This window comes from Aethalodelphis obliquidens, unplaced genomic scaffold, assembly GCF_003676395.1.
Source record: "Aethalodelphis obliquidens isolate GAN/ISIS:26980383/991018 unplaced genomic scaffold, ASM367639v1 scaffold5, whole genome shotgun sequence".
Taxonomy (NCBI): domain Eukaryota; kingdom Metazoa; phylum Chordata; class Mammalia; order Artiodactyla; family Delphinidae; genus Aethalodelphis; species Aethalodelphis obliquidens.
The window spans coordinates 11,143,089-11,170,923 of NW_020837949.1; the positions used below are offsets into that span (position 1 = coordinate 11,143,089).

The following is a 27,835-nucleotide window of genomic DNA, read 5'->3' on the forward strand; positions in this document are numbered from 1 at the left end:
AAGTTGGATGGATGAATGGATAATGAATGGGTGGATGGATGGATGGAGAGATAATAAATTGGGTGGACAGATGCCGTGGTTCTGGGTAAGGTGGCTACCTGGAGCAGACACAGAACAGTGATCTACTAGAGCCACAGCACAAGGAAAACATTCACTGGGAGTCACTCTGCATAATGTGTAGTGCTATAATTGTGTCCTACAAGCTATTTTTAAAAAACAGTTGAATACCTACCCTATGGCACCACTCTACTAGGCATTTTACATAGATAATTTATAATCTTCAAAATAATCACACACACTGGATATTATTACTTCTGTTTATAGTTGAGGAAACTAGAGGTCAGTGGTGTTAAGTACCTTTTTCAAAGCAACATTGCTGGTGATGGGTGGGGTCATGAAACAAAGTGTGGCTCTTCTCACCCTGAAAATTTTTACTGATTATGTTTCATTTTCTGAGGGAATAGGCAGGAAGTATATGAAAGTAAAAGGGGGCATATGAAGTCTAGGAGGAGAGATTATCCAGCAGACTGCAGCTTAATAATTAAAGGCTTTTTTTTTTTTTTTTTTACCGTATGTGTAACAGGTCAAAATGTGGATGAATGTGGAAAGTCAGTCTAGAAAAACTTGTTCACCATGATCTACCTTATGAGAAAATCTGAGAAGAAAGGGCATGTCCATCATTTTCTCTTTGTTTAGAATGTCGTTCTATGGGCTGTTGGAGGGAAGGAGAAATTCTATGAATCTTTACCCTTTGTCACTAAGTTTCCCCAACACTCTTCTAGAGGTGCTCATCACTTCCTTGTTCAAGCTGTAGATTAAGGGATTCAGCATTGGGGTCACCACAGCAAAGAACAGGGTGACCATCTTCTCCTGTTCTGCTGAGGAGCCAGCCATGGGTCTCAAGTATGTGAAGATGGCTGTTCCAAAGCACATGGAAACCACAATGAGGTGAGAGGCGCAAGTCCCAAATGCTTTGTGGCGTCCCTGGGCAGAATGAAGACACAGAATCGCAGCAACTATACGACCATAGGAGAACAGAACAAGAAAACAGGGAAGCATGATCACCAGAAATCCTGAGATGGCCACCATGACCTTGTTGAAGGAGATGTCCACACAGGTCAGCCTCAGCACAGCCAACATCTCACAGGCAAAGTGATGAACAACCTTATGGCACAGAGGTAGCTGAAAGATGACTGTCTGCATCAGTGAATTCATGAAACCAGCCAGCAAGCAGCCAGCAGCCAGCCCCAGGCACAGCCCTCCGTGCATGGTGACTGCACAGTGCAGTGGACGGCACACTGCCACACAGCGGTCATAAGCCATGGCTTCCAGCAGGAAGAACTCTGTGCTGCTCATTGCCAAGGAGATAAACAGCTGAAGCACACAGCTGTAGAATGGGATAGACTCCTGGGCTGACCAGAAGGAAGTGAATGAGCGTCTGGGGGACAGTTATGTTGATATAACAGATGTCCACAAATGACAGGATACTGAGGAAAACGTACATGGGTGTGTTTAGCCTGCTATCCAGTCTGATAAGGAGGATGATGAGGAAGTTCCCCAGCACAGTCATCAGATACATGGCCAGGAAAAGGACAAAGAGGGAGACCTGAGTCTCCCAGCAGCTGGACAGTCCCAGCAGAATGAACTCACTCATCCATGTCTGGTCTTCCCTGCCCATGAGCTTCTGAAGACCAAACCCAAGTTTATATAAATCAAAAAAACTAGATACGTAAGGTGCCAGAGGACCTTATAAGGTCACTTAGACCAAACAGCCATCTAATATTAAGTGGTGTGGTTTTTCAGATTGTATGTCTCCTTCTGGGAAACAACAGATCCAAGGAGAAGCTTCCTTAAGCAGAAATGTTTTCATTAAAATGCTTATTTGAGTTAAAAAGATAAACTGTAAAACATGATATTTTTTCTTTAAAGCCAACTCCTAACCATGGAGTTTGTTTACTTCCCTGTTAGACACCGGTTTTTCCCTCCTTACTATCTCAGAATCCATACTGAATGGAACCTAATAGGTATGAACAGGTTTTCTTTTTAATTTACTTTTTTTACTTCTGGATTCTTTGACTATGAAAATGAGATACTAAATTTCCACCCTTTTAAAATCACAAATTTGGGGTTGTAAGTTAGAAGGTAGCAAATATAAAATAGTTTTTAGTAGCTAAAAATTATCGAAAATTACATCTCAGAGTTAGTGAGATAAAAAATAAAGACCTGGGTGACCAGGCTCATTTTTGAAAAATCTTCACCTGTTTGTCTTCACCTGTTTGTCTTTTACCTGGCTGAGAGAATAAGAGGAAAGAATCTGCAATATTGCATTTCTCCTCCCTTGAAAGAGCAGCAGATCATGGGGTCGACAGCAGAGTATGGCTGTCAAGAAACAAATCAAAGATGTGTTAACTGTCTTCCTTAGTAAATGCTAAGAGCTCGAAGAGTTGCCACACGTGCTGGCCTATTAACTAAAAGCTAAGGGGAAACTGGTTGCACATTCCCTCTGATTCTATTTGTATGTATTCTAGATAGTGATTATTGTGATTTGGAGACCATATAATGTGATGGAAAAAATTAATTAGAATTAACTCAGTGAAATGACTGTTGATGATCTCTTTCCTTTAACCGTCCTTACTTTTATCTTTATCTGAAATATTTGACTATCCCCTGCCCCTTAGAAAACTCTGTCTTTTCTCATCCTTGTGCTATGCTCCCTCTACTGTGACTCACATGACCAGAAGGTAATAGTCTAGTCTGCTCAATACCATCCCCAAACTTTCTAATCCTGCTGATATATTAGTATTTCCGAAAGCTCAAGGGCTCTAGTATTCTTTCTGGAACTCTTAGTAATCTTATTTGTACCTTGTCAAATCTCAAGTGATTTCCAAAAACCTCACGGACTGAACAAAGCCCACTCTAGATTTCCCACATACCCTGTCCCTCTAATTACTCTGTTCTTTAGGTAGAGAAAGTGAAACGCATGCACTGCTGTGACAAGGAGATATTATCTGTTTGCTGTCTGTGATCAGATAGTGCCATTGAATATATGATGAGAATCATATTTTGTGTTGAGGGCATTCATGACAGTAAGGGCAGCTAACTGCAGATAAATAGGGTGCCAAAGGTGATTGGATTAGCCAGCAGAGAAGGGTCTATTGGCATTTGCATTTGATAATCTTTTATCTAGAAATGAATTAAGCTTGATAAACCATTCCTACTCTGAGAGATAATTTATGTAAATTACAAGGGGAGGCAATAAAAGTACAAAATGTTCCTTAATTCTTTAGAATTTACTCTAGAGCTTCAGATCAGCAAGCCACTTTGTAATATTTCTATCAAAGAAAGAGGAAACCTACCTTTTTATCCCCAATGAAAAGGGAAAAGTTGGAATATAAAATTATCACTGGTGAAGACCTCAGGTACAAAAGAGAGATAAGTGACTACAAAGGGGAAAAATCAGTGCCTGAGACCTGTCAGCGGAACCTGACAATGTACAGATGATATTTTAATAGATAATATTCCTAGGGAGGTGCATGAGGCAGTCTCTGATTCTGCTATAATACATGAAACAATTCATGTAACATGAGTTCACCAGGAGAGGGCTAAAAGGAAAAAAAAATACAGTGCAGGAGGTATCTGATGATTCTTTAAGGTCTTCTCAGGTACCAGATAAGGAGACTTGACTGAAAAATCTGATGATATTATCTTGTGGTTTTGAGTTTTCACTTCTTAAAAACTAATAATAGTTAAGGGCTTGACAAAGAAAATGCAGTAATCCCTGGTCTTGGATCAGTAATTCCGCTGAAAGGCTCAGCAAGGTATTGTTTACAAATAGAAACACTCATGGTTCACATGACACGTTTCTGTACCATCTTCATGTTTTCTAAAGTGCCTCTCCCCAGGAGTGAATGAACGACCTGCTTGGCCAATGAACGTGCATTTCCCAGTTCGACTGTCACTACTACAGCTGCTCCTCAGTATCCCTGGGATTGGTTTCAGGACTCCAGTGGACACCAAAATCCACAGATGCTCAAGTGCCTTATATAAAATGGCCTAGTATTTGCATATAACCTACACACATCCTCCTGTACACTTTAAATCATCTCTAGATTACTCATAATATCTAATTACAAAGTAAATGATAAGTAAATAGTTGCTAGCATTAAGCAAATTCAAGTTTTGCTTTTGTGAACTTTCTGGATAATTTTTTAGTATTTTCAATCCATGGTCGGTGAACCCACAGATGTAGAACCTGTGGATCTGGAGGTCCAACTGTCGCTTCTTCATCTGTCTAAAGGGAGCACAAATTCAAGTCTGTCCCAATTCGCTGGAGTGAGGGAAGTAGGGAGGATAATAGAAAAAGGATATGACATCAATAGGAAAAAGAATGATTTTTTAACCAAAAGTAAAATGTTTAAAACACTTTTGAAAATATGGTATGTAAATAAAAGTTAAAAACAGATTTTCAAAAATAAGGTGGAGGTGTTGTAAGTGACAATAATAGTAAGATAAACAGCATTCCTAAACCACCTCTCCTTCCAAGAACTGTGATTCAAGCTTCCTAAAGTTCTACATCAGAAGTGTTCTCAAAAGAAGCCACCTGGAAAGCTTGAGATTTCCCAACAATGTTAACTGGCTAAGTTGCTATCCCCACCCCATTCCCACTTCCTAATGCATACCTACAACTACACTGCTTGGAGCAACAGAAAGTTTAGAGCCAGTCATCTAGACGAAGTTACCTTCTGACCATCACTGTTTAAGAATGAGCTGGTTAACACAAACCTGTTCTCAGATCCAAATTTCCAGCAGTGGACAAGTGCTGGGGGGAGTGCAATGTGACACAGGGAACACGACCTGTAGTAAATAAGTTCAATGTTTCCCATGAATGCAGTAAAAGCCCCAGGCTAGGTGCTTCATTTCTCAGAGGTATTCGAGAGAAATTTCTCCCCAGTTTGGCTACCCAAATGTATTTTCTTAAAACCAATTGCAAAAATGGGACCTTAATCTCTGTAGTAACCAAACTGAACCCAAGTTTCACATGAGCCCAGAAAGAAGCTGTGTATTAAGGAAATCCTTGCTTCTTGACTCATAATCCTAAGAACCCAATGGAGAGCCTCTGAGCATGACTGCCTTACCTCCAGGAAAAGAGGTCAGCATTGCCCAGGAAGAGCAGGGCTGGGCAAGAAGTGGGATTTTCTTTTCCCTCAGAGATAAAATCTCTACAGGCCAATTATGCTGTGCTTGTTGGGTTTCCATTGTTTTTTCACCTTCTCTGTATGGTGACTCTCTCACCTTAAACTCTCATCTGCTTTTAAAAGAATTTACAAGTGAGAATTCAGTTTTCCCTGAGCCAGAAACAGGAGAGAAGAGAATCTGAATCCCCAGTTCCCCTGGAGACATTCTCCTGTCTTCGTTGAAGTTTCACTTTGAGGTAGTTAAAACTTGCCCATGACTTTCTGTACATGTACTCATGATTGAGACTATCTGAGCCAAAGTGCCCAATTATGTATGGACTGTCAAGGGGATCTTTGGGCAATATCTCCTGTAACAAGGTTCTGAAATTGTACATAAGCTATGATCATCTATTATCTACACAACTTATGCAACTTTTTCATGGGACATATCTCCATTTTGTCTCGCTATTGGGAGGTTCCTTTTAACTGGGCACTGTCATTATGTATTTTTGTATCTAGATTTTTGCCCTCATTTTCTAAAAATACTACAAAAATTTACTACCCACTTAAAGGCATCTCAAATCTGATAGCCATCCCATTGATGGATATTTAGGTGGTTTCTAATTTGTGGCTATTAAAAACAACACTGCTATGAACATTCACATAAACACACTCACACACACACACACTCATCTTTTGTCCCAGACATGTACTGTACTCATTTCTGTTGCCTAGTAGTGGAACTGCTATATCACAGATTATGTGTGTGTCCCACTTTAGCTAATATCACCAGTTCTGTCAAAACAGATGTTTCAATTATATTCCCACCAACTCTGTATGAGTATTCCTTTGCTCTAACATTCTTTGTCCTTGGATTAAGTCTTTTTCATTTTAGCCATTCTGATGTGTACACAGTAGTATCTCACTGTGATTATATTTTACATTTCTATGATAACTAATGAGGCTCTACATATTTTTAAGTATTTACTGACTATTTGGATATTCCACTTTCTGAGGTGTGTGTTCAATTTCTTGCCTATTTTCCTATTGGGTTATTTCTCTTTCTCTTATTGATTTTAGTTCTTTATATATTTTGAATATGAGTCACTTGTCATTTATATGTATCACAAATATTTTCTCCCACCTATTCATTCTCTAATGGTGTCTCTGATGAAGAGATGTTCTTAATTTTAATGTAGTTCTATTCATAGTTGTTCTTCATATAGTTACTGCATTTTGAGTCTTGAGTGAGAAATCTTTGTCTCTCCCAAATCATGAAGTTATTCTTCAATGCCATCTTCTGGGAGTTTTAATGTTTTACTTTTCACATCTGGATCAACAATATATCTGGAATTTATTTCTGTGCATGATACGACATAGGAACCTAGATTCATTTTTTTCTATGTGAATATCCGCTTTTATTGAGAGACAATTCTTTCCTCACTATTCTCCTGTGTTACCACAAACCAAATTTTAATTTATATGTGTAGGTTTTTCTCTAGACTATTTTTTAATGATCCATTGGTCTACTTAGATCTATTATTATACCAGTACTGCATTGTCTTAATTACTGTAGCTTTGTAATAAACCTTGTTTATAGTAGTATAAATCCTCCAACTTGATTCTACATTTTCAAATTGTTTCAGCTCTTCATGGCTATTTGAATATTCAATCTGACTCTAGAATTAGAATTAGATTTCCAGGGGAAAAAAAAAAAACTTTGTGAAATTTTAATTGGGATTTTACCTAAAAATCAATTTGGGGAGAAGTGACATTTCTATGCTATTCAGTATTCCAATCCATAAAAAAAAATATTCTCCCATTTATTTAATATCTTTCCTTTTTTCTATGTATATTTTTTCTGTGTGTTGTATATGTCTTACTAGATTTGTTCCCAGGTATGATGGTTTGAAGTGCTGTTTTAAATAGTAACTTTTAAATTATATAAAAATGTAACTGGCTTTTATATATTAAATATGTATATATGAAATTACTTTTGTGGATGAGTGGTGTTATTTCTTCCTTATATATTTGGCAGAATTCACTGGTGAAGCTACCTGGCCTGAAATGCTCTTTGTTAAAAAATTCTTAAATACGGATTCAAATTTCTTAGTATATAGGACTATTCTATTTCTTCATGTGTCCATTTTGGTCAGGTTTATCTTTCCTGGGAATTTATCTTTTTCATCTAACTTTTCAAATTTATTAGTCCAAATCTGTTAATATCTTCTTATATATTTTAATGTATATAGAATCTGTGGTAACGTCTCTTTTCTTTCCTAAAATTGCCTATTTCTTCCATTTCTCTTTGTCTTCTTTTATTTGTCTTGGAAATGGATAATAGTTTACTATACACTATTTTTAATATCACTTGATGCAAGGAGAACAAAGATGGGGTAGTCCCACCCCTTAGAAAATACCATTTAATAGGTACAGGGAGAAGACAAATATTTCCTCTTTCAAGCACTTAAATCTGGAAACTATAAAAGAAATCAAACATCATGAAAAATTTCCTAAGATATAGGTGAAGAGAACAGAAGTATCCACCACCCAAAAACATAAAACTCAGCATCTGTAATCCAGTAAAAAATTTTTCCAAGCATACAAAGAGGCAGAAGAGTTTCCAGGCCACAGCCCAAGGAGAGGGAATGCAAACAAGCCATAATGAGAAGAAAAATCAACGAATAAAAATTATGCAGTAACAGCAGAGGTGATAAAATTAGAATACAAGCACATTAAGGTAGCATTATAAATACACTTCACATTTCAAGAAGACAGAGAAAACACTAAGCATGATGAGGAAAGAAACCAAAGATATAAAAATAGCCAATTCAAACTATAAGGTGATGAAAAATATGATACCTAAAATGAAAAATACACTGGAAAAAATCAATAGCAGATTAGATACTGCAGAGGAAGAGATCTGAGAACTTGCAGACATAGCAATAGAAACTATCCAAAATGAAGTAGAGAAAAAAAGAGTGAAAAAAATTGAACGGTGCTTCAATAAGCTGTGAGAAATATCAAACATGAAATCAGAGTCACAGAAGTAAAAAGGAGTACTGGGGTACAGGGGAAGACATAACCAATACTTTAAAAAAATTAAACTCAAATTTCCAAATATAATGAAGAGAAAGAACCTACACATTCAAGTAGTTCAGCAAACCTCAAGCATTTTTTAAAAATGAAGAAAAACATTACAAAGTGCTACATTATCAAAGTGCTGAAAAGCAATAATAAGAACAAAATTATGAAAGCAGTTGTAAAAAAAATTCATTACATACAGAGAAAAACAAATATTAACAGAAAAACTGAAAGAAAAAAAATGCCAACCTAGAATTCTATGCCCAGAGAAAATGTCTTTTAAAAATAAAAGAGAAATAAAGATACTTTCAGTTATTGATAAAAGTATTCATAGTCAACAGACAAAATATTACAAGCAAAGTTAAGGACATACACCTAAGAAAAAATAAAGATGAGAATAGAAATCAATGGAAAAGAGAAAAATAGAAAAAAAAAATCAAGATGATTCTTTGAAGGCATCAATAAAATTGATGAACTTCTATCTAGACTGATCAAGAAAGAAGAGACGAGACACAAATTATCAATATAAAAAATGAAAGGGGTGACATCACTACTGATCCTACAGACATCAAAAGAATAAAAACAAAAACTTATGAATATAGTCTATGTTAACACATTTGACTACTCAGACGAAATGGAAAAATTTTTAATTTCTTTCACAAGTTTTGTGCTGCCAAACTCGTAAAAGAAGAAACAGATAACGTGAATGGTCCTATATCTAAACAACAGACCAAATGGCTTTACTGGTGAATTAAACCAAACATTTTAGGAAGAAGTATTACAAAATCTACCAAACTCTTCTAGAAACCTTCAGCAGAAGTAACTTTGCTACTTTAATTCTTTAAATATTACCCTGATATCTAAACCAAACAAAAACACTGCAAATAAAAAAAAGAAAACTACAGACCAAAATCACTCATCATCATAGACACAAAAATACTTTTAAAATATTAGTAAATTGAATCCTGCTTATAATAAATATGTTATTTCCAAGTTGAGTTTATCCCAGGAATACAAAGTTAGTAAAACTTTCAATTGGTCAATATTCTTCAAAAGTGTCAAGGCATGAAAGACAAGGAAAGACAAGCTGTTACAGAATGAAGGAGATTAAAGAGAAATAATAAGCAAATGTAATGTGGGATCCTGGATAGCATTCTAAATTTAAAAAAATAAATAATTAGTGAGAAAACTGATAAAATTAGACAAAGCACTATAATTTACCTAAAAATGAAATAATATTAATTACACCAATGTTACATTCCTGGTTTTGTTATTTGTACTATGGTCATGTAAGATGTTAACTTTACAGTAAACTTTCTGTACTATATTTTCAAACTTTCCTTAAGTCTAAAACTAGTTCAAAATAAAATCGTTTTTAAAAAAACTAAAAAATGTGATTTACCAAATCAAGAGTCTACAGAGATTACCTATATATGATAATACATATCTATTGAGATATATATATGATATCTATTGAGATATATATGATATATATATCTATATGAGATATGATATATCTCAATAGACATGAGAAAAATTTTGACAAAATTCAATATCCATTAATTATAAAAACTAAGGAATCTAGAGATAGAAGAGAAAGTCCTCGGTCTGAAAAAGGACATTAACAAAGTTCTAATAGTCAACATCCTTCTTAATGGTGAATGACTGAATGATTCCCCTCTAAGATCCAGAAAAATGAAGCAGATTTACTCTCAACACCCCTATTCAACACTGTATTAGAGGTTCTAGTCACTGCAATAAAGAAAGAAAAAGAAATAAAAGGAGAATCTACCAATAACAAAAAAAAGGAAATCTAATAAGGGGTTTTAACAATGACAAAGGATGCACATCAGTATGAAATAATAAATTTTATTTCTATATTCTAGCAACGAATAAAGTGGAAACTGAAATTATAATAGAGTATCATGTAAAGTACATTAAAAATCACGGAATACTAGAAAAAGAGCTAATGAAATGTGTAAGATTTTTATCATGGAAAACTACAAACAAATTGATCAGAGACATTAAAGAAGACCTAAATAAATGGAAAGAAATATCATGTTCACGAATTGTAGGATTCAATATTGCTGAGCTGACAGTTCTCCCCTACTATTTGACTTATAAATTTGATGCAATCCTAATCAAATTTCCATCAGGCTGTTTTGAAACATTTGACAAGCTGATTCTAAAATGTATGTGGAAAACAAGGAACCTAGAATACAGACTAAGTGATTTTGAAAATGTAGAACAAATTTGGAGTGACACTCTCTGATTTAAAGACTTACTATTAAGCTACAGTACTCAATACAATCTAACATTGCTTTATCAGTAGAGGCATGGATCAATGGAACAGACAAAAGAAGTTTCCCTTTCTAGCCAAGAGACAGAAACAGGGCTTGAACTTACCCTCCCATCAGAAAGAACTATAGATCAGGACAAAATATATTAAACTACAATTTTCATGGCATTGGACATCAGGCAATGAAGGACAATGATCCATGAGATATGGTGAAAAAATACCACGTTAACACTAATCAAAAGAAAGCTAGAGTTTATAGTAATATCACTCAAAGTAGATTTCAGAGCAAAGAACACTACCAGGGATAAAGAAAAGCATTTCATAATAGTAAAAGATTCATCAAGAATACAGAAGAATTGTAAATACTGAGGCACTTAATAACAGAGCCTCAAAACACATGAAGCAGAAACTGATAGAAATGCAAGGAGAAATAGGCAAATTCACAATTATAGTTAGAGATTTCAATACTTCTCAATAATTGATGGAACAAGTAGAAAGAAGCGAATAATAAGGAAATGGTAAGGAAATAGAAAACTTCAACAGCACTATCAACAGTGGACTAATTAACATTTATAGAATACTCCAATCAACAATTACAGAAAACACGTTTTTTTCAAGTATGTATGCAACATTTACAAAGATTGAACATATGACTGGTGATAAAATAAGTTTCCACTAAGCAAAACAATTCAAGTAAAAAATATGTTAATGCCTCATAACCCTAGCAGAGGGCTTGACTGAGGAAGGGCCACAGCACCCAGGGTAAGCCAACCTGGACCCATCTCTGAGCTTTTTCCGCTGGAGCTAGCAGACAAGTCAGGATTTTGTCTCTCACATCATGTTGTACATCTGGGGCCTCCAAGGGTCACTTTTGCTACCTCACAGAGGAAATCGATGAATGACAGAAAAGAACAAGCTCCACAGAGAAAAGCAAAGCCAAGAGGCAGGAAATAAGAAAAAATTTAAAAAGACAAACTTCAAAAAAATTTTTAGACTCTAGATTCAGTTATTCATGATACTGATTACAATATTCCACAGTTAAGGTATTTAATTTATTTAATTTTTAGCTTTGCTTCTCCAGTTTGTTTTGGGTCTTATCACTTGAAACTCCAACGGTCCTAACTACAATGGTAACACTACAGCTCTGTGGGTTTTTCACATCTTCACCTGAACACTGATCCACACACAGCAGACTTAAAGTGCCAGAACTCCCTGTGGTATCCCAAAAGGGGTGTCCTTGTCGAGATTTAGGACGCCTTTGGGTTCAGACAAGCCAGGGCTGAATGGATCTCGGCTGTATGTGTTGATTGCTAGCTGTCTGAGCTTGCGTGAGTTACATATACTTGAAACTCATGTTTTATCCCCAATGTGGATAATAATATCTGTATTTTAAGGAAAGGCATTAATATAAGCTTACAGAATTCAGGAGACCTTTAAAGTTTAAAATTAGTAAGTGTAGCACAGAGCTAGCTAATATTACTCTGCTCTTTCAGATTTTTATAAATCTGACTTAAATCCTATATTTATATAACTGATGGGAATTCTAATACCCCCTCTAAAAGTCTCTAGACTTCTTGGCTCCCAAAAAGTGAATAAGCATCTGTGAGACAGAACTACTTTATAACAGAAGCCCGCAAAGTACAGTCATTAAATAAAAATATATAGAACAGGTGATCAAGTGTCCGACTGCTCACAGGGGCTTGATGAGGAAGTATCACAGCACTGCCACCAGGTACTTGGCCAGAAGTTGAACAGGGTCTCCAGTGACTCAGGTCCCACAGCAGGGTGAATTCACTCAACTTTCAGTTGTCCATACCTTTGTGGCTGTAAAGGCCAAAAGTAGGGGTAGAAACCAACTGGGCAGAAGGATTTGCTTAGATAGAGTAGGTCAAGGTAGTCAAGGCCCAGGGTTATAGACTAAGATAGTAAAAAACAGATGAAGCAGACATCAAGCCTGTAACGAATTAACTCTAGGACTGTATGTCTTCTGACCTCTGTGCTTATGATTCACTTGTGAATATTGGGGCCCAAACAAGGAATAGTTCTCTACAGATGGAGCAGTTTGTCTCAGCCCTTTATTCATCATCATCCCTCAAAGAAAACTTTTTAGACATCTTTTTCTTAATCACCCACCCCATGAAAATTTAATACCTTAGATATTCTGTATATCTGTTTATATGGTCCCTTTGAAGGACCATAAGCCATTGCAATATCAAAGATAGATAGATAGATAGATAGATAGATAGATAGATATTTTTTTTTTTTTTTTTTCACAGTTGTGGCCTCTCCCGTTGCGGAGCACAGGCTCCGGACGCGCAGGCTCAGCGGCCATGGCTCACGGACCCAGCCGCTCCACGGCATGTGGGATCTTCCCGGACCGGGGCACGAACCCGTGTCCCCTGCATCGGCAGGCGGACTCTCAACCACTGTGCCACCAGGAAAGCCCAATACCGAAGATATTTTTGCCCCCCGCCCATGAAGACCAATTTTCACCGCTTGGGGGATGATACCTCCTACAATGAGAATGCATGAGACAGAATTTGTTCTTTGTTGCCAAAAATTAGAGGTCTGTTTTCTAGACACTACTCTGGCGTCTACTCTTCTGTCAGACCCCTTAGATTGTTTGGGATGGACTAGTGAGTTGGTCTAAAATGTTTGCCAGAAGGTCAGGGAGGACAGGAGGTGGGGGAAAATGGGTAGAACACTTTATGAGAAAAAAAACAAAGATAATAGCAAACAGTTATCAAGTGCTTTTTGGGTGTCAGCCATTTTACTAACTGCTTTACATAGATTTCACTCAATACTCTCAAATTTCTCATGAGGAGCTCATTATTCTTTGTAAGTTATGAGAGAGAGGGCTGATTCTTAGGGAGGTTTTATAACTTGCCCAGGATCGCACTTCTTGTTTTGTTATCCTGCTACACGTTGATGAGGAAGATGTAGAAGGCTCAAAGCAGTCAGGAAATAGCATGCATACAGTGGTGAGATACCTTCCACGAGATGGAAAACAATCTCATGAAACTGAGGCTCAGATTTCACCGAGAGGAGCCTAGCCCAAATCTGGAACTAGGAGGACAACCAAACCACATCAGTCTGACTTGGTTGTGTATATTTTATAGGACCTATACTTTATACAATAGGCTTAGATCTCAAAATCCTGAATTTTAGTGGGATGAATAGGGGAGAACCTGATGGTCCCAGACATCATGATAAGGGACAGTACAGAGTGAAGCTTCAGCTTGTATGTAAGGGAATGTGTCCCCAAAAGACCTGTCACTGTGGCTAAATGCTGCTACGGCTAAGAAGTAATACAAATCATCCAATTAATATTCAACCGATATCTAAGAATTATGCTCAGTGTGCGATTCACGTCCTCCATGCACCCATTAGTATGGAGTCCTTAGATCTTGGGTAAATGGACCTAAATGACTATGAGAAATGAGATGCTTTCTGAAATGCAAACTGAAGTGAGAGCCACTTCATTTTCTCTTAGAAGCCTTCACCATTATAACAGTCTACATGCAGCAAAGAATCCCTTCTTCCTTTGAATATCAGGACTCTTTATGAACCCTTTCTTCCTTTGAGTATCAGGGCTCTTTATGCGCATACCTCGTGTTATCATTTTGCACTTTTGTTCTATTTCCCCTATAATGGTGTAGCAAACTATTGCCCAAAGGCCAAATTTGGCCTGCCATTTGTTTTTGCATGGCCCACAAGAAAAGAATATTTTTAAATCGTTGAAAAAATAAAAAGAATATTTTATGATGTAAAAATTATATAAAATTCAAATTTAAAATTTCAGTGTCCATATATTTAGATTTATTGCTACCAGCCACATTCATTCTTTTTTTATGTATTATCTATGGCTATTTTACTGCTACCACGGCAGAGCTGAATAGCTGTGATGTAGAATGTATGGCCCACAGAGTCTAACATATTTTCTATCTGTCCTAATACAGAAACAGTTTCCCAACCCCTGCCCTAGAGGACTGTAAATTTCTTGAGGTAGTGGCTATACCTGAACACAACTTTGATACCCCACAATGCCAAAAGCACTGTCTACAACAAAGTCAATGCCTACAAAATGATCAACTGTAACTTTGTTTTAGAGAAGGCTGAGAATAAAGATAAAGTTTGTCAAATTAGAGGAAAAATATGACCTTTGTGACCTTGTAATTGAGGACACTGAGATGAAATTCAGAGATACCTTAGGCTCAGTGATGTCCACAGGTAAAAGGGGCACATTTGTCTACACCCATGTGGACTATTAACCTTCACCATTCTCGGACTTCCCTGGTGGTGGAGTGGTTAAGAATCTACCTGCTAATGTAGGGGACACGGGTTCGAGCCCTGGTCAGGGAAGATCTCATATGCTGTGGAGCAACTAAGCCCGTGCACCACGACTACTGAGCCTGCGCTCTAGAGCCCACAAGCCGCAACTAATGAGCCCACGTGCCACAACTACTGAGCCCACGTGCCACAACTACTGAAGCCCCCATGCCCTAGAGCCCATGTGCCACAACTACTGAGCCCATGTGCTGCAACTGGTGAAGCCCGTGTGCCTAGAGCCCGTGCTCCACAAAAAGAGAAGCCACTGCAATGAGAAGGCCGCGCACCACAACAAAGAGTAGCCCCCGCTCACCACAACTAGAGAAAACCCAGGTGCAGCAAAGAAGACCCAACACAGCCAAAAAAAAAAAAAAACCTGCACCATTCTCAAGTCTCACTCCTGTATCTCTTCCTCCTTCCCCTGTACTCTCAGCCATGGGTACTCCATCTTATTTCACAGAGAAAATAGGTGCCGGTGGAAACCCTTCAACTTCTGATCACCAACGCCCAAACGCAAATCAACCAAAAGCCAACCAACTGACTTAATAATGAGACCAAAAAAAAAGAAGAGTCCCTCTTTTATACCCCTTGAAGAGAGTGAGAGGACCCACTATTACCATATTTTTTGTCTCCTTCCCTTACCTATCCCTTGTGTAATCATTTCTTTCCCCTCTTTTACCTTATTTAGGTTTATCCTCAGAGACAAGGTACACTCACAGACAATGCCAGCTCACAAGATTTACAGAGATTAAGTAGAGTTTTGGTGTGTGTGCGTGTGTGTGTGTGTGTGTGTGTGTGAGATGGGGAGGGGAATACAAGAAGGCCTTTAATGTGGAGACTTGAGAATAACACCTGCAGAGCAGACTGACCTATCCTGATAACACAAAACCAAAGCTGTATTATCGTTCACCGGCTTCTCCAAGAAAACTGCTTTTCTTAGATTAACTATGTCTTAACATTGTATTCATTTATTTCCTTGTTTATTTGCTTGTTTTTTTCCCAAGATCTCAGAGAAAAGAAAGTTTGCTGAATTTTCAGAAATTACAATTTTACCTTTTGAATGGTACCCAATATACATGCAATAGTTTTCTTATTAAATTATTCATATGCTAATTAGCAGTAACTGAATCTCATATTTTTCTTAAATAATGTCATTGTGTACAAACAACCCTCGATTATATCCTTATCATGGTAAAATGTGACTATGGTCGATGTTTCTCCTCTCATTTATTTCCATTACCCAGACAGAGTCTGTATACCCACATGCGGTAGGTCACGCACAAAAACATTTTAGTCAGCGTTGACAGCAGCGCCCCCCTTAGGATACTGACTCACACAATTAATGAACCGGACTATGTATGTCACACAATATTTTAAGCGAGTGTTCAAATATGAAAATGCATTTTGTTCCCAATGGAAATACAATAACCTCTTTAAAATGTGGTTGAATAAAATCAGTGTTCCAAGGTACGATCCGAGAATGGGTCAATGATTCCAACGATTTTTCATGCTGCTATCAAAACCAATAAATGATATTTTCCTCAAATACTCTGAGGCCATATGAACGGATACTGAGTGGTTAACAGTGGGAAGTTCTATTACAGCAGGGCTTAATTTCTCTGAACATGCTGCTGGGACATAAAAACACCCTTACATCCCACACCCCAACCCAATCACTCAGCCTCCTACCCGGTACCACAAGTACACATTTTGTCATCTCCTTCCTGGTTGCCGGGGCAACGCAGTAACAATGCTTCATATCTGAGTTGGGTGGGAAAGCACACGAGCAAAGCTCTTTTCTCTAAGTGATGCTCATGATTCATCGAGTTGCCAGTTTTGACGTTAATCCAGATAACTGCCCTAGGAGTTTCTGAAAGGCCCCCTTCACCTCCTTATTCCTCAGACTGTAAATCATGGGGTTCAGCATGGGTGTCAAAATGGCACAGAAGAGAGAGATCAACTTCTCCTGAAAGACAGAAGGGCTGGAGCGTGGTTGGATGTAAGTGAAAAGGGCCACGCCACAGCACAGGACAACTACTGCGAGGTGAGAGGCACAGGTGTGGAAGGCTTCCTTTCTCCCCTCTGTGGACTGGATCTTTAGGGTGGTGGAGATGATCTGGATATAGGACAAGAGAACCAAGCAGAAAGGTGTCATCAGCAGAACAATACTAGAAACCATGACTGCGATCTCACTGGAGAAGGTGTCCACACAGGCCAGCCTGACCACAGCTAGGAGTTCACAGGATATGTGATCAATATACTTGTTGTGCCCATAGACAACTGAAAGGTGATGGTGGTCTGCATGAGAGAGCTGACAGAGGCACTGACCCAGGATGTGACAGCCAACTAGTACAGAGCCCTCCATGCATGATGACCAAGTATCTCAGGGGGTCACACACAGCCACATAGCGGTCATAGGCCATCACTGCCAGAAGAACTAACTCAATCCCACCCAGGCCCAGGGAGGAAAATAACTGGGCTGTACAGCTCACATATGGGATTCCTTTATGTTCTGCAAGAAAATGCACCAGCATCTGAGGGACAATGCTTGTGGCATAAGAGATATCAACAAGGGAGAGGTTGGTGAGAAAGAAATACATGGGAGTCTGGAGTCGGCTGTCCAGTCTGATCAGAAGAATAATGAGGAAGTTCCCCAGCACTGTCACCAGGTACATAACCAAGAACAGGACAGAGAGAGCCAGAGAGAGCAACCCGAGTGTCCCAGTCACTGGACAGGCCAAGGAGAATGAATTCTCTCACCAAAGTATGGTTATCTGCTCCCATTTAAAAATGTGAGGATTATTAATCTGCAGAGAGACAGAAATAACAGAATCTACTGAATCACAGAACCATAAAAATAACTTCTATCAATACAAACTATATACAATTGGCCACCCTTAGTCAGATGTTTCACATCACTCATGGGCCAAGATGACAGGCTTCATCCTGATATACACTGTATCCATTCTGCATCAGAGAACAGGACAGCACCTTCCTAAGGACTTGATGTTGTCCCTGGGAGGCCCAGTTAAAGCCTGAAGATAATGCATTACAATTTTAGGAGCTGCACATCTTTACCAACTTGCCTAAGTTTCTAGGGCAAGGGAAGGATGGTAGATAACAATGGCAGGTAAACTGATAAACAGTGAAGAAAAACTTGGTAGGAAAGTTACAAAAACTACCTTAAATATGTCAACTAGATCCATTATGATGACATGTATAAATCTATTATAAAAAGAAATATTGAAAAGAGGCAGGGGCTTGTGAAAAGATCTGGAATCAGAGAATCTAGGTTTGAAAACTGATTTTATTTACCAGCTATGTGATGTAGGTTTAGTGACAAACTTTTACATATGAAACAGGTAATATTATACAACTCACAAGTACATTTAAGCTCACATGTAGGTAATTTATGGAGAAAGTACTCTGTGAACTATTACTTGTAGCAGTACTGTAGTAGTATGGGTATTAGTAGTCATATGATCTCTGCCTTGGCGTAAATAAAGTAGCAAACATGTTTTTCCCATGTAACCCCCCCTCAACAATTCAGTCATAAATAATATTGGAGGCAACTTTTAATAGAACTGAGGGCTTAGGAATAGCTGGGTCACTTTGAGGACCTGGGGACCATTTGTCTTTCTGATAGCCTTGGGTCTCTTTAGCCTCAGTGAGATACAGTGGGGTAGATGATTGTAATTGTACTTGTTCTTTTCATTTTTCTCCTTTCAACTTGCTGCTGTTAAAAATCTACCCTTTTATATGGGCTCAAAACGAAGGAAATGAGAGTGTGAATGCTTGACTTTTTATTTACAAAAGAGAAAGGGAAGCAAATGTTTAAATACCTTTCTTTTTTTTTTTTTTTTTGCTGTACGCGGGCTTTCAAAAAAAATGAATAGTGTTAGGTTAAAATTAATCAGCATACCAACGGAAGATATTTCAGCTATTTTAATAAAATACTTTGCTGTAAAACATCGTATAATAATTCTACAGATAATAAATTTTAGAAATAAGACAGGACAAGATTGTGGATTGTGTTGGGAATTCTGCTCAGGATGAACTTAATTCTGTATACATTTACACATCATAGATCTGTTTGTGCATGAAAGTGATGTGAAGAAATTTGTGTTGCATGATTAACGTGGAGGCAGTGTGTAGGATGTGTGGAGTGGGTAGAGCTTACGTCACGGAAATTTACAAGGAAGGCATTACACTTCATAAAGTGGGATTGATGAGGGCAAACGTACGTGTGAATGAACACTAAATGAAAGATGGAAGATATGTAATTAAAACAAAGATTTATTTATTTATTTGAGGCTTAAATAAATGAGGATTTATTCTATGGAGTGGTGAGGAAGAAGAAAAAAATCAATCATGATGTGTTAGAAGAGTGGGAGAACTTTTAGTTCCATTGTCAGACATGAAGAAGTCAGGAAGGAATACAGCATGTGGGGAGATGAATGGAGATGTTCGTGAGATATTTATGAAATATTTTTTAAATTGTTGGGAAAAGCATCTGGAGCTTTGGAGGGAAGTCTAGGAGATAAATGTAGAATTGAGGGTGAGCTACATATAGTTGATAATATTACTGTAGTTAGAAATCAAAAACCCTTCAAGAAAAGAAAACTATAGAAAGAAGAGTATTAACTGTGAGCAAGAAACTTACAAAGTTCTCACAGTACTGGGGTAGGAGAATTTAGGAAAATTACCCAAGAATGCAGATGAGGAATAACAGATTGGAGGAAAATCCGATCAGAAGTGAATGATAGAGTTGAGAGTTGGAAGGAGGAATTAGTTAACACTGTTAAAAGTTAGCAATGAAAATGAAATGAAAGTTTCTGAGTTTGATGCCAGGAAGGCCATGAGTGACCTTTAAGAGTACAGTTTCTATGGATTAGTGAAGGTGAAAACTGCATTTCCATGGCGTAAATGAAGAATGTTTTGAGGAAATAAACCCAGCAAGTGGATACCAATCATTTGAGAACTCTGGATGTGAAAGAAAGAAATAATTAGAGTGAAAAATAGCAAAGATTCCTCTCTCCATGGTGAGAGGCATGTATATTTTTTATAATGAGGGAAAGGGAGTCCATCAGAAGCAGGAGAAACCCCAGGATGACAGACTAAATGAAGAAATAAGATCCTGAAAGAGAGAGAGAGCATGGAATCAAAGGTTAGATCAATTATCATCACCAAATAATGGGTACCTGCCCTAATTCAGTCATTAGTATAGGAATGTTGGGTCTTCAACTGCTTAATTTCACCGATGATCCTTTCAGTAGGCCAATATTATCCACATTATATAGGTGAAGAGTAATGAGACTCAGAGAGGCCAAGTGGCTTGCTTCAGGAAGTGGAAGAGAATGAATTCAAAGCAGAAACTATTAGACTCCAAAGCTCATACCTGCACTCAGTGGCACTGTCACCTGTGTGTAATGAGGCACAAGCTGTAGTGGAGAGATGTGCAGGGTGAGTAAAAGGAGCACAGGGGAGTCACTGGCTGGCATGTTCTCCAGGCGGCTTGCACATGCACCAGGGGAAAAAAATGATGTGATGATGATCTGTTTTGTGTCATTTCCTCTATGGATGGGTTAAGTCTTTGAACACAGGTAAATGTAATATTCGCCTTGAAACACCAACATCTAGCCAAGATGAGACTTTATAGATATTTGCCAAATTAACAGAAAAAGAAATGTCTACTTTCTGCTGCAGATCTGCTATATATTCAACAAAGTGAACAGATTTTTTAACTTAAATATTTTCTTGCAGTCTTACAATTATATCTGAAGGCCTTCTTTGAGGCAAGTAGATGTTATTTCAGCCTGACCATGTTGAAGAAAAGCAAAGTGAGGGGCAGTGGTAGAAGTATCTTGATAGAGCAGTGGAGGACATCAGGTTTGTGGACATCACAAAAGAGGTTTATGAAAATTTATGTATCTGAATCATGAAATATATGGCCATTTCTAGACCTACTTGCTTTGTTTTGTCCTGTAATAGGTTTTCAACTTAAAAACAGAACAATTATTTTGCCAGCAAAATGCGTTTTTTTGGGAGAGGGTTTATTGCAAAAGAAATCGCAATTCAGGACATGCAAGCTGTAGCAGAAGCCATAGAAGTCCCACAAACAAAGGAGAGGAACCTTATAGAGTAAAAGGAGGATGCTGGGAAGGGTTGTTTTGAACCAAAGTCCTTTGGAGGAAATTGAGAATTCAGGGTTGTGATGGTTTCTCACTGGCTGAGTTGCTGGGGTAGTCGGTTACTTACAAGAGATGCAATGTGTGTATCTTTTCCTGTTGAGGTTTGTAATTGATGATTCTTTCCTGTGGATGATTCTTCCCTGGGGCCTGTAACTGACAATTCTTCCTGTAATTTACACTGATGGTCGGCTTGAGACTCCCTATCAGGCCTCCCTTAGGCAGGGTTTTCCTTCATTAATTTTCACACAGGTAAGAGAGTTGAAGCATAGACAATATTCACTTTTCTGCTCAGAGACCCTACCCTAACGCCAAAGGGTTTGTGGATGACAGAAGCAGCTCTGTTTCTGCCCTCAAGCCCTCTTACTGCCTTATCTCCTATTTTCCTTTATTTTGTGCTTTATTTTGTACACTGCATGAAAAGTTAGTGAATTAGGCAGGCATGGAGAAATAATAAGAATTAAACAGTCCTATAAAAATATTTTAAATGTAAATGGCTTCTTATTAATATTCAAAATTGACATTATAACATACAATTATACTGAAAAAGCACTTTCTGGGTGAAAGAAAGCAAAAAGTCAACTCCATTCCTCTGTACATCTACATGAATTCATACCTCCTTCTCTGCCTTCGACAGAGTAGCCCCCATTTGCCGCAACTAGAGAAAGCCCACGCGCAGCAACGAAGACACAATGCAGCCAAAAATTAATTAAAAAACAAAAAACTGAGACCCTTACAAATGACAGAGGGATGAGGAATGACACAGAAATTATAGGAAAAATCAGGCATGAGGTTTGGAGAGCAAAGACCAACTCCTCACGGTTAAAATATAACCTTTGCTGAACCTAGTTAAACATACTTCCACGTGCCTTCTCCCATTATTCCAGTTATTAATACAACAAATAGAACTAAAATGCCTTCTATGACAAAGAAATGAAAACAGAAAATTAGTTTTCAGATTCCTAATACGACATATTTTATATAATTTAATACAACTAATTAGTTCAATTTAGTCAGTTATGATTTTTTTTTGTTTAAATAAAGAAAATGTGTCCATTTAAGCTTAAACCTATTTGACCTCTGTATTGGGATTCTAAACAGTCTTGGATGGGACAAGTGAAAGCCCTGAATAAAGAAGCAGAACACATGACTGTGGGCCCCACATATTTATACACCTGCGCCATAGCAACGCACTTTCAGTTAAAGAAAGAGTTCTCTGACTCATGACTCAAGAGTTGGCTGATGTAGACACTGAGTGTATCCACCTTGAGAAGTAGTATTTGCATCATCCTCATGTACGGAAACAGGGCCCAGGGCCCTCTGGGTGGCTGACATCTCAAAGATGAGTCTGACATGCTGAAAGAAGAATTAATTTTTTTTTCTATTTGGGGTCTTGTTAACCTCTTTAGCCTGATACGATTACTTGAATTTTTACTTAAGTCCAATTTTTAAAACTCAGTTTCTCAAACACGTGCAACCTAACATTCACTTTTGGTGACATATTTTATTATGGTTTCATCCTGTGAATTCTCACCTTCTTTGTATTTCTTGTCCTCTGTTACTAAGACCAGGGTTTTCTTTTGCAGTAAAATTCCCTCTGTCTGGCAAGTCTCCACAGTGCAGTCCCTACAGCCAATTCTAGAGGAACCAAGCCTGGGATGGGAGGAGACATAGATCCTAACTCCAATTCACTCCCTACCCTAAGTGCTGAAGGTCTTTGCATAAACCATTAATTGCTTTACATCTTAATTTATCTGTTATTAAAAGGAAAAGCATAGTATCATGTGTAGCAAACCCTTCAGAAATAATTGAGACAGAAGGCTTTAAAGCAATTAATAATTTATCTTTTCTTGTCTGGAAATGTAATATGTTAATATTCCCACCATCTGCTAGTTAATACTAATACCTAACTAAAGATTTTATAATTCTGGGCTTTTTCCTTTAGGGTCTTTGTCTCTTTGTAACAGTACTAATAAACCTGGGAGAGGTCTGTTGAAAAATATTAAACCCAAGCCTCATGCTTTCTGCAAAGCAGAATTATTTTACTATATAATTTGCTATGATACTTAGAATAAGATTTCACCAGTCATGTTTCATATCCCTAATCCAAAGTCCCTAATAAGTCACATAATTTCACACTCCCACATGCTGTTGATGCCTCTCAAATATTAATCAGTGTCTAACAAAATAAACATCTCTGTTACCATCTATGTCTAAGTGGATCTAAAGAGCTTTCCCTTCCAACAAAGAGGTGGACCATGTAGAATAGAAACCCCCAAATTCCTTGGGCTCCAGGCTCATAAGTCATCTGGGACTGACTGTGATTGTGAGGAGCACTGCTGGGAGCAAGCTGACAAGAGCTCCAGAAACAGCTCCAACACAGACCTAACGGCTTCGGCAGCAGTTGCACTGGCCAACGTTGGGCCAACAGATTCCCCTCGGGAGCCCCATGCATTAGAATGTTAATTGCTGCCCCCATTCCCAATTCACAAGAGCAGGGCCTCCATGCTGCCCTTCTCCCTGTGGAAGGCTGTTCTCCATCCTTCTCCCACCAACATCTTCATTATAGCCTTAAGTCACTCTAAAAAGAGAAGCAGCTTACTGAGGCTTTAGTATGTTCTCCTATAACCCAAGTCAAACTTTAGCCTTCAATGCCCCAATCTAGGGAGAAGTGATGGGGCTGCATCTAATTCTAGTGTAAATACCATTTCTCCCCTTTTGGATCCAGATGCCCTTATTTCTTCTCCTAGAGACAAGAGAGATGTACACCTCAGTCCCCTGATGTACGTGCAGTCTCATGGGCTTCTGTGAGCATTGGGAGTATAACGGACATCCTAGTACACTTCTCATAGTACTACGAGCTCAGAAAATAGACATCAGCATTAAATACACAGATTTTAAAATCCAGCTCTACAGAAAGTTGATAAAGGGAGCTTCAGCAACTACTGAAAAAAAATGGAAAAGCAATAAGGTCACCCAAAATCCTTAACACAGAAGGGTGAAACTTCTACACCTCTTTAAACATTTTTCAGGTTTACTGATGTATAATTAACAAAATTGTAAAATATTTGATGTGCACAAAGTAATTATTTGATATATGTATACATTGTGAAGGGATTCAAACTATTTTTTAAATTAAATTTTGTATTTTAAAATCATTGTGGATTTACATGCTGTTGTATTAAATAATACAGAAGTATCCCTTGTACCCTTTTCTAGTTTCCCCCAATGGTAATTATCTTGCAATTTATAGATTTATAGCTTTACATTTAAGTCCATGGCCCACTTAGGTGAATTTTTTTAATAAGCTGTAAGACCTATGGAGCTTTTTTTCCTTTTGCCTATGGATGGATGGCCAACTGCTCCAGGACCATTTCTTGTAAAGTCTATCTTTCTCCATTAAATTGCTTTGGACCGTTGTCAAAAATTAGTACGGTACATACATGTATTTATTTCTGGGTCCCCTATTGTGTTCCACTGATCTATGCATCTATCCCACATAGACGGGATACCACATAGTCTTTATTACTGTCGATATATAATAAACCTTAAAACTGGATAGATTGATTCCCCCCTCATTTTATATTCCTTTTTCAAAATTGTTTCACTATTCTACTTCCTTTGCCCTTCTATATAAATTTTAGAACAGTCTTCTGTATACGTACAAAAAAGTCTTGGGCTTTTGATAGGAATTGTGTTAAGCCTATATATAAATTTGTGGAGAATTCAAATCTTTACTGGTCTTCCAATCTGTGAACACAGTATCTCTCATTTAAATAATTTTTTTTCTTTTATTTGCAATATGTAGTTTTAAGCATATAAATTCTGTATATTTTGTCAGATTTACATAAAATTATTTCATTTTTGAGCTCTTGTAATTGGTATTGTATTTTTAATTTCAGTGTTCACATATTTATTGTTAGTATATAGAAATACAATGGATTTTTGCTTCTCTTATATCCTGTGGCCTTGAAGAATTTACTTACTCTAGGAGATTTGCATAGATTCCTTGGGATTTTCTAGGTAGACAATAGAAACTATCTAGTAGGGACAGCTTTATTTCATCGTTTCCAATCTGCATGCCTTCATTTTCTTTCTTACTTTACTGCATGGCTAGAATGCCTAGCACTACGTTGCATAAGAATGCTGAGAGCAGATATTACCACCCTATTCCTGATCTTAGGGGGAAATCATTCATTTATTATTTAGTTTAGTGTTAGCTGTGGGCTTTTTGTAAATGCTGTTTGTCAAGTTGAGGAAGTTGCCCTCTATTCCTATTTTTTGAGGATTTCTATTATGAATATATGTTGAATTTCATCAAATGTTTTTCTGCATTAGTTGATGATTATGTAATTTTTCTTTCTTAGTCTATAAATATTGTCCATACATCGATTTATTTTCAAATGTTGAACCAGACTTGCGTTCCTGAAATAAACTCCACTATGCTGTATACTTCTTTTTATATATTGATGTATGCTATTTGCTAATACATTGTTAAGAATGTTTACATCTATTTTCAAGAGATATATTGGTTTGTGGTTTTATGTGTCATCTTTTTTATGGTTTTGGTATCAGGATAATACTAGCTTCATAAAATGAATTTGGAAGCACTTCTTTCTTCTAATTCTGGAAAATATCAGGCAGAATTCGTGTTAATTCTTCTCTGTCTGGTAGAATTTTCTAGTAAAACCATATGGGCCTGGAGAGTTATTTGGGGGGAGTTTTTACATTATGAATTCAATTTTCTTAACAGTGAGAAGATTAAAAGGAGGAGGGTACCTCACTACAGCCAGGTAGGGGTGAAAGTCTAGGCTCTCCACATAGTTTCCACTGATGCCCAGGTGGAGAGGTGGCTCACTGCTGGCTGGCATGGAGGAAAATCCTGGCACCCTACTTGGTCATCTCTAACACAACCCCAACAGGAGCTCTGCAGAAGGCCCTTGCCTGAGACTTGGAACAAAGGATGAGCCTAAGACTGAGAATCAGAACGAGAGAAAAGAAACCTCTACCCCCATCAAAACTATGTGCCGGGGCTTCCCTGGTGGCGCAGTGGTTGAGAGTCCGCCTGCCGATGCAGGGGACACGGGTTTGTGCCCCGGTCCGGGAGGATCCCACATGCCGCGGAGCGGCTGGGCCCGTGAGCCATGGCCGCTGAGCCTGCGCGTCCGGAGCCTGTGCTCCGCAACGGGAGAGGCCACAACAGTGCGAGGCCCGTGTACCGCAAAAAAAAAAAAATATGCTGGAAGGCAATGGAGTGACAATTGTAAAGTGCTGACGAAAAAAGAAAAGCTGTCAACCCAAAATTCAGTGAAAATATCTTTCAAAGATCAAGAAGAAATAGGAGTTCATCAGAAAAAACAAAAACAGAACTTATTGCTAGAAAACCCACACTACAAAAAAGTTCTTGGAAATTTGTCAGACAAAGGCAACATAATACCAGACAGAAATTTGGATACACACAAAGACATGAAAAGTGCTGAAATGATAAAACTGAGGATAAACATTAAACTCATTTTTAGAAAGTTTTAACAGACGACTATGTAACAGAGAGTCTAAAGCAGCGTCCACTCAGTGCTACCTCATGCGAAGGACACAGGAGCAGCACGTGGTCTTCAGCCTCTAGAGACCAGACCACCGCAGAGTCAGATCCAGGCTGGAGACTCAGTGTGCTTCTAACATAGTCTGCTTTTAATGTGGTGTATCCCTGATCTAATACCTAAATAGCACAAAGAATATTTTTAAAAATTAGGATGCCAAGTGGGAGAAAAGTAGTCATCTGAACGTTTAATGGATAATTGATGATTTAAGGAACTACTGTTAAATTTTATTAAGTGTAATAATAGTATTTTGGTAATAAATTTAACAAGTCTCTGTCTTTTAGAGGTACATAATGAAATAGTGCTTCAGAATAACTGAAGGAAGGAAAAATGGTGGTGTTATATATCAAACAAGATTGGCCGTGATTTGATCATTGCTGAAGCTGAGTGTTGCACACATATCAACACGGAGATTCATTACTATTCCTTCTCTTTCACAGATTTTTAAAATTTTGTATTAAAAATTTCTTTAATCGTATCAAGAGCCAATCATTTTAATGTAAAAATGGGTAACTCCTTATATATTAATGACATAAAATGGATTCCAAGATATGTTGAAGAGTAAAAAAAGTAAGATATAAACAGTTTGTATGTGTACAAATTGCGTTAGAAGGGCTATTTGTATATACATACATACATACAAACTGTGTTTGCTTTGGAAGAAGACTACAGTGAATGTGTAGAAAAGATTTGTTTTTTAATATACCCTTTAGTACTATCAGAAAATTTTGTCAGCCCCAAGTAATTCAAAATAAAATATGTTCTAAAAATCAATTTTCAAAATCTTGGCTCTATCCCCTACTTGCAGTGTGGCCTTAAGACGTTTCTTAACCTCTCTGGGCCTCAGGTGCCTCTTCTATAAAGTAGGGATAATAAAAGTGTTTTCCCCAAAAGGCAATGTACTAAATGAGTTAACAGTGAAAAGTGCTTCCAACCACGGCTCATAAGAACTCAAAACTCATAATTTTATTTGTATTCTTCAGAAAAATAAGTAAGGAAATGGTCTAATGCTTAGGAGATTCAAAAGTTTCACCATGGAGCCCATTACCCAGGTAGAAGAGTCGATTGAAAAATTCGGATATTTCCAGCTGGGAAACAATGTTTTGTGAGGGTTTTGGGTTGTATACACTGCAATCCAACGGCTCTCAACTGGGGGTGATTTTG

The 27,835-nt window shown here is 37.7% G+C and overlaps 2 protein-coding genes across 2 annotated transcripts; both read right to left on the reverse strand.

Annotated features, from left to right (window-relative positions):
• Window positions 1-472: 472 nt before the first annotated feature.
• On the reverse strand, window positions 473-1,678 carry LOC113617990 (olfactory receptor-like protein OLF3). The gene is given in 2 exon segments (XM_027101671.1): window positions 473-1,413; window positions 1,415-1,678. Coding segments are annotated over 2 exon segments (933 nt in total). The 3' UTR covers window positions 473-744.
• A 14,896-nt stretch (window positions 1,679-16,574) lies between these two features.
• LOC113617987 (olfactory receptor-like protein OLF3) lies at window positions 16,575-17,670 on the reverse strand. Its single transcript, XM_027101668.1, is given in 4 exon segments — window positions 16,575-17,157; window positions 17,160-17,234; window positions 17,237-17,585; window positions 17,587-17,670. Coding segments are annotated over 4 exon segments (960 nt in total). The 3' UTR covers window positions 16,575-16,705.
• Between the last annotated feature and the right edge of the window lie 10,165 nt (window positions 17,671-27,835).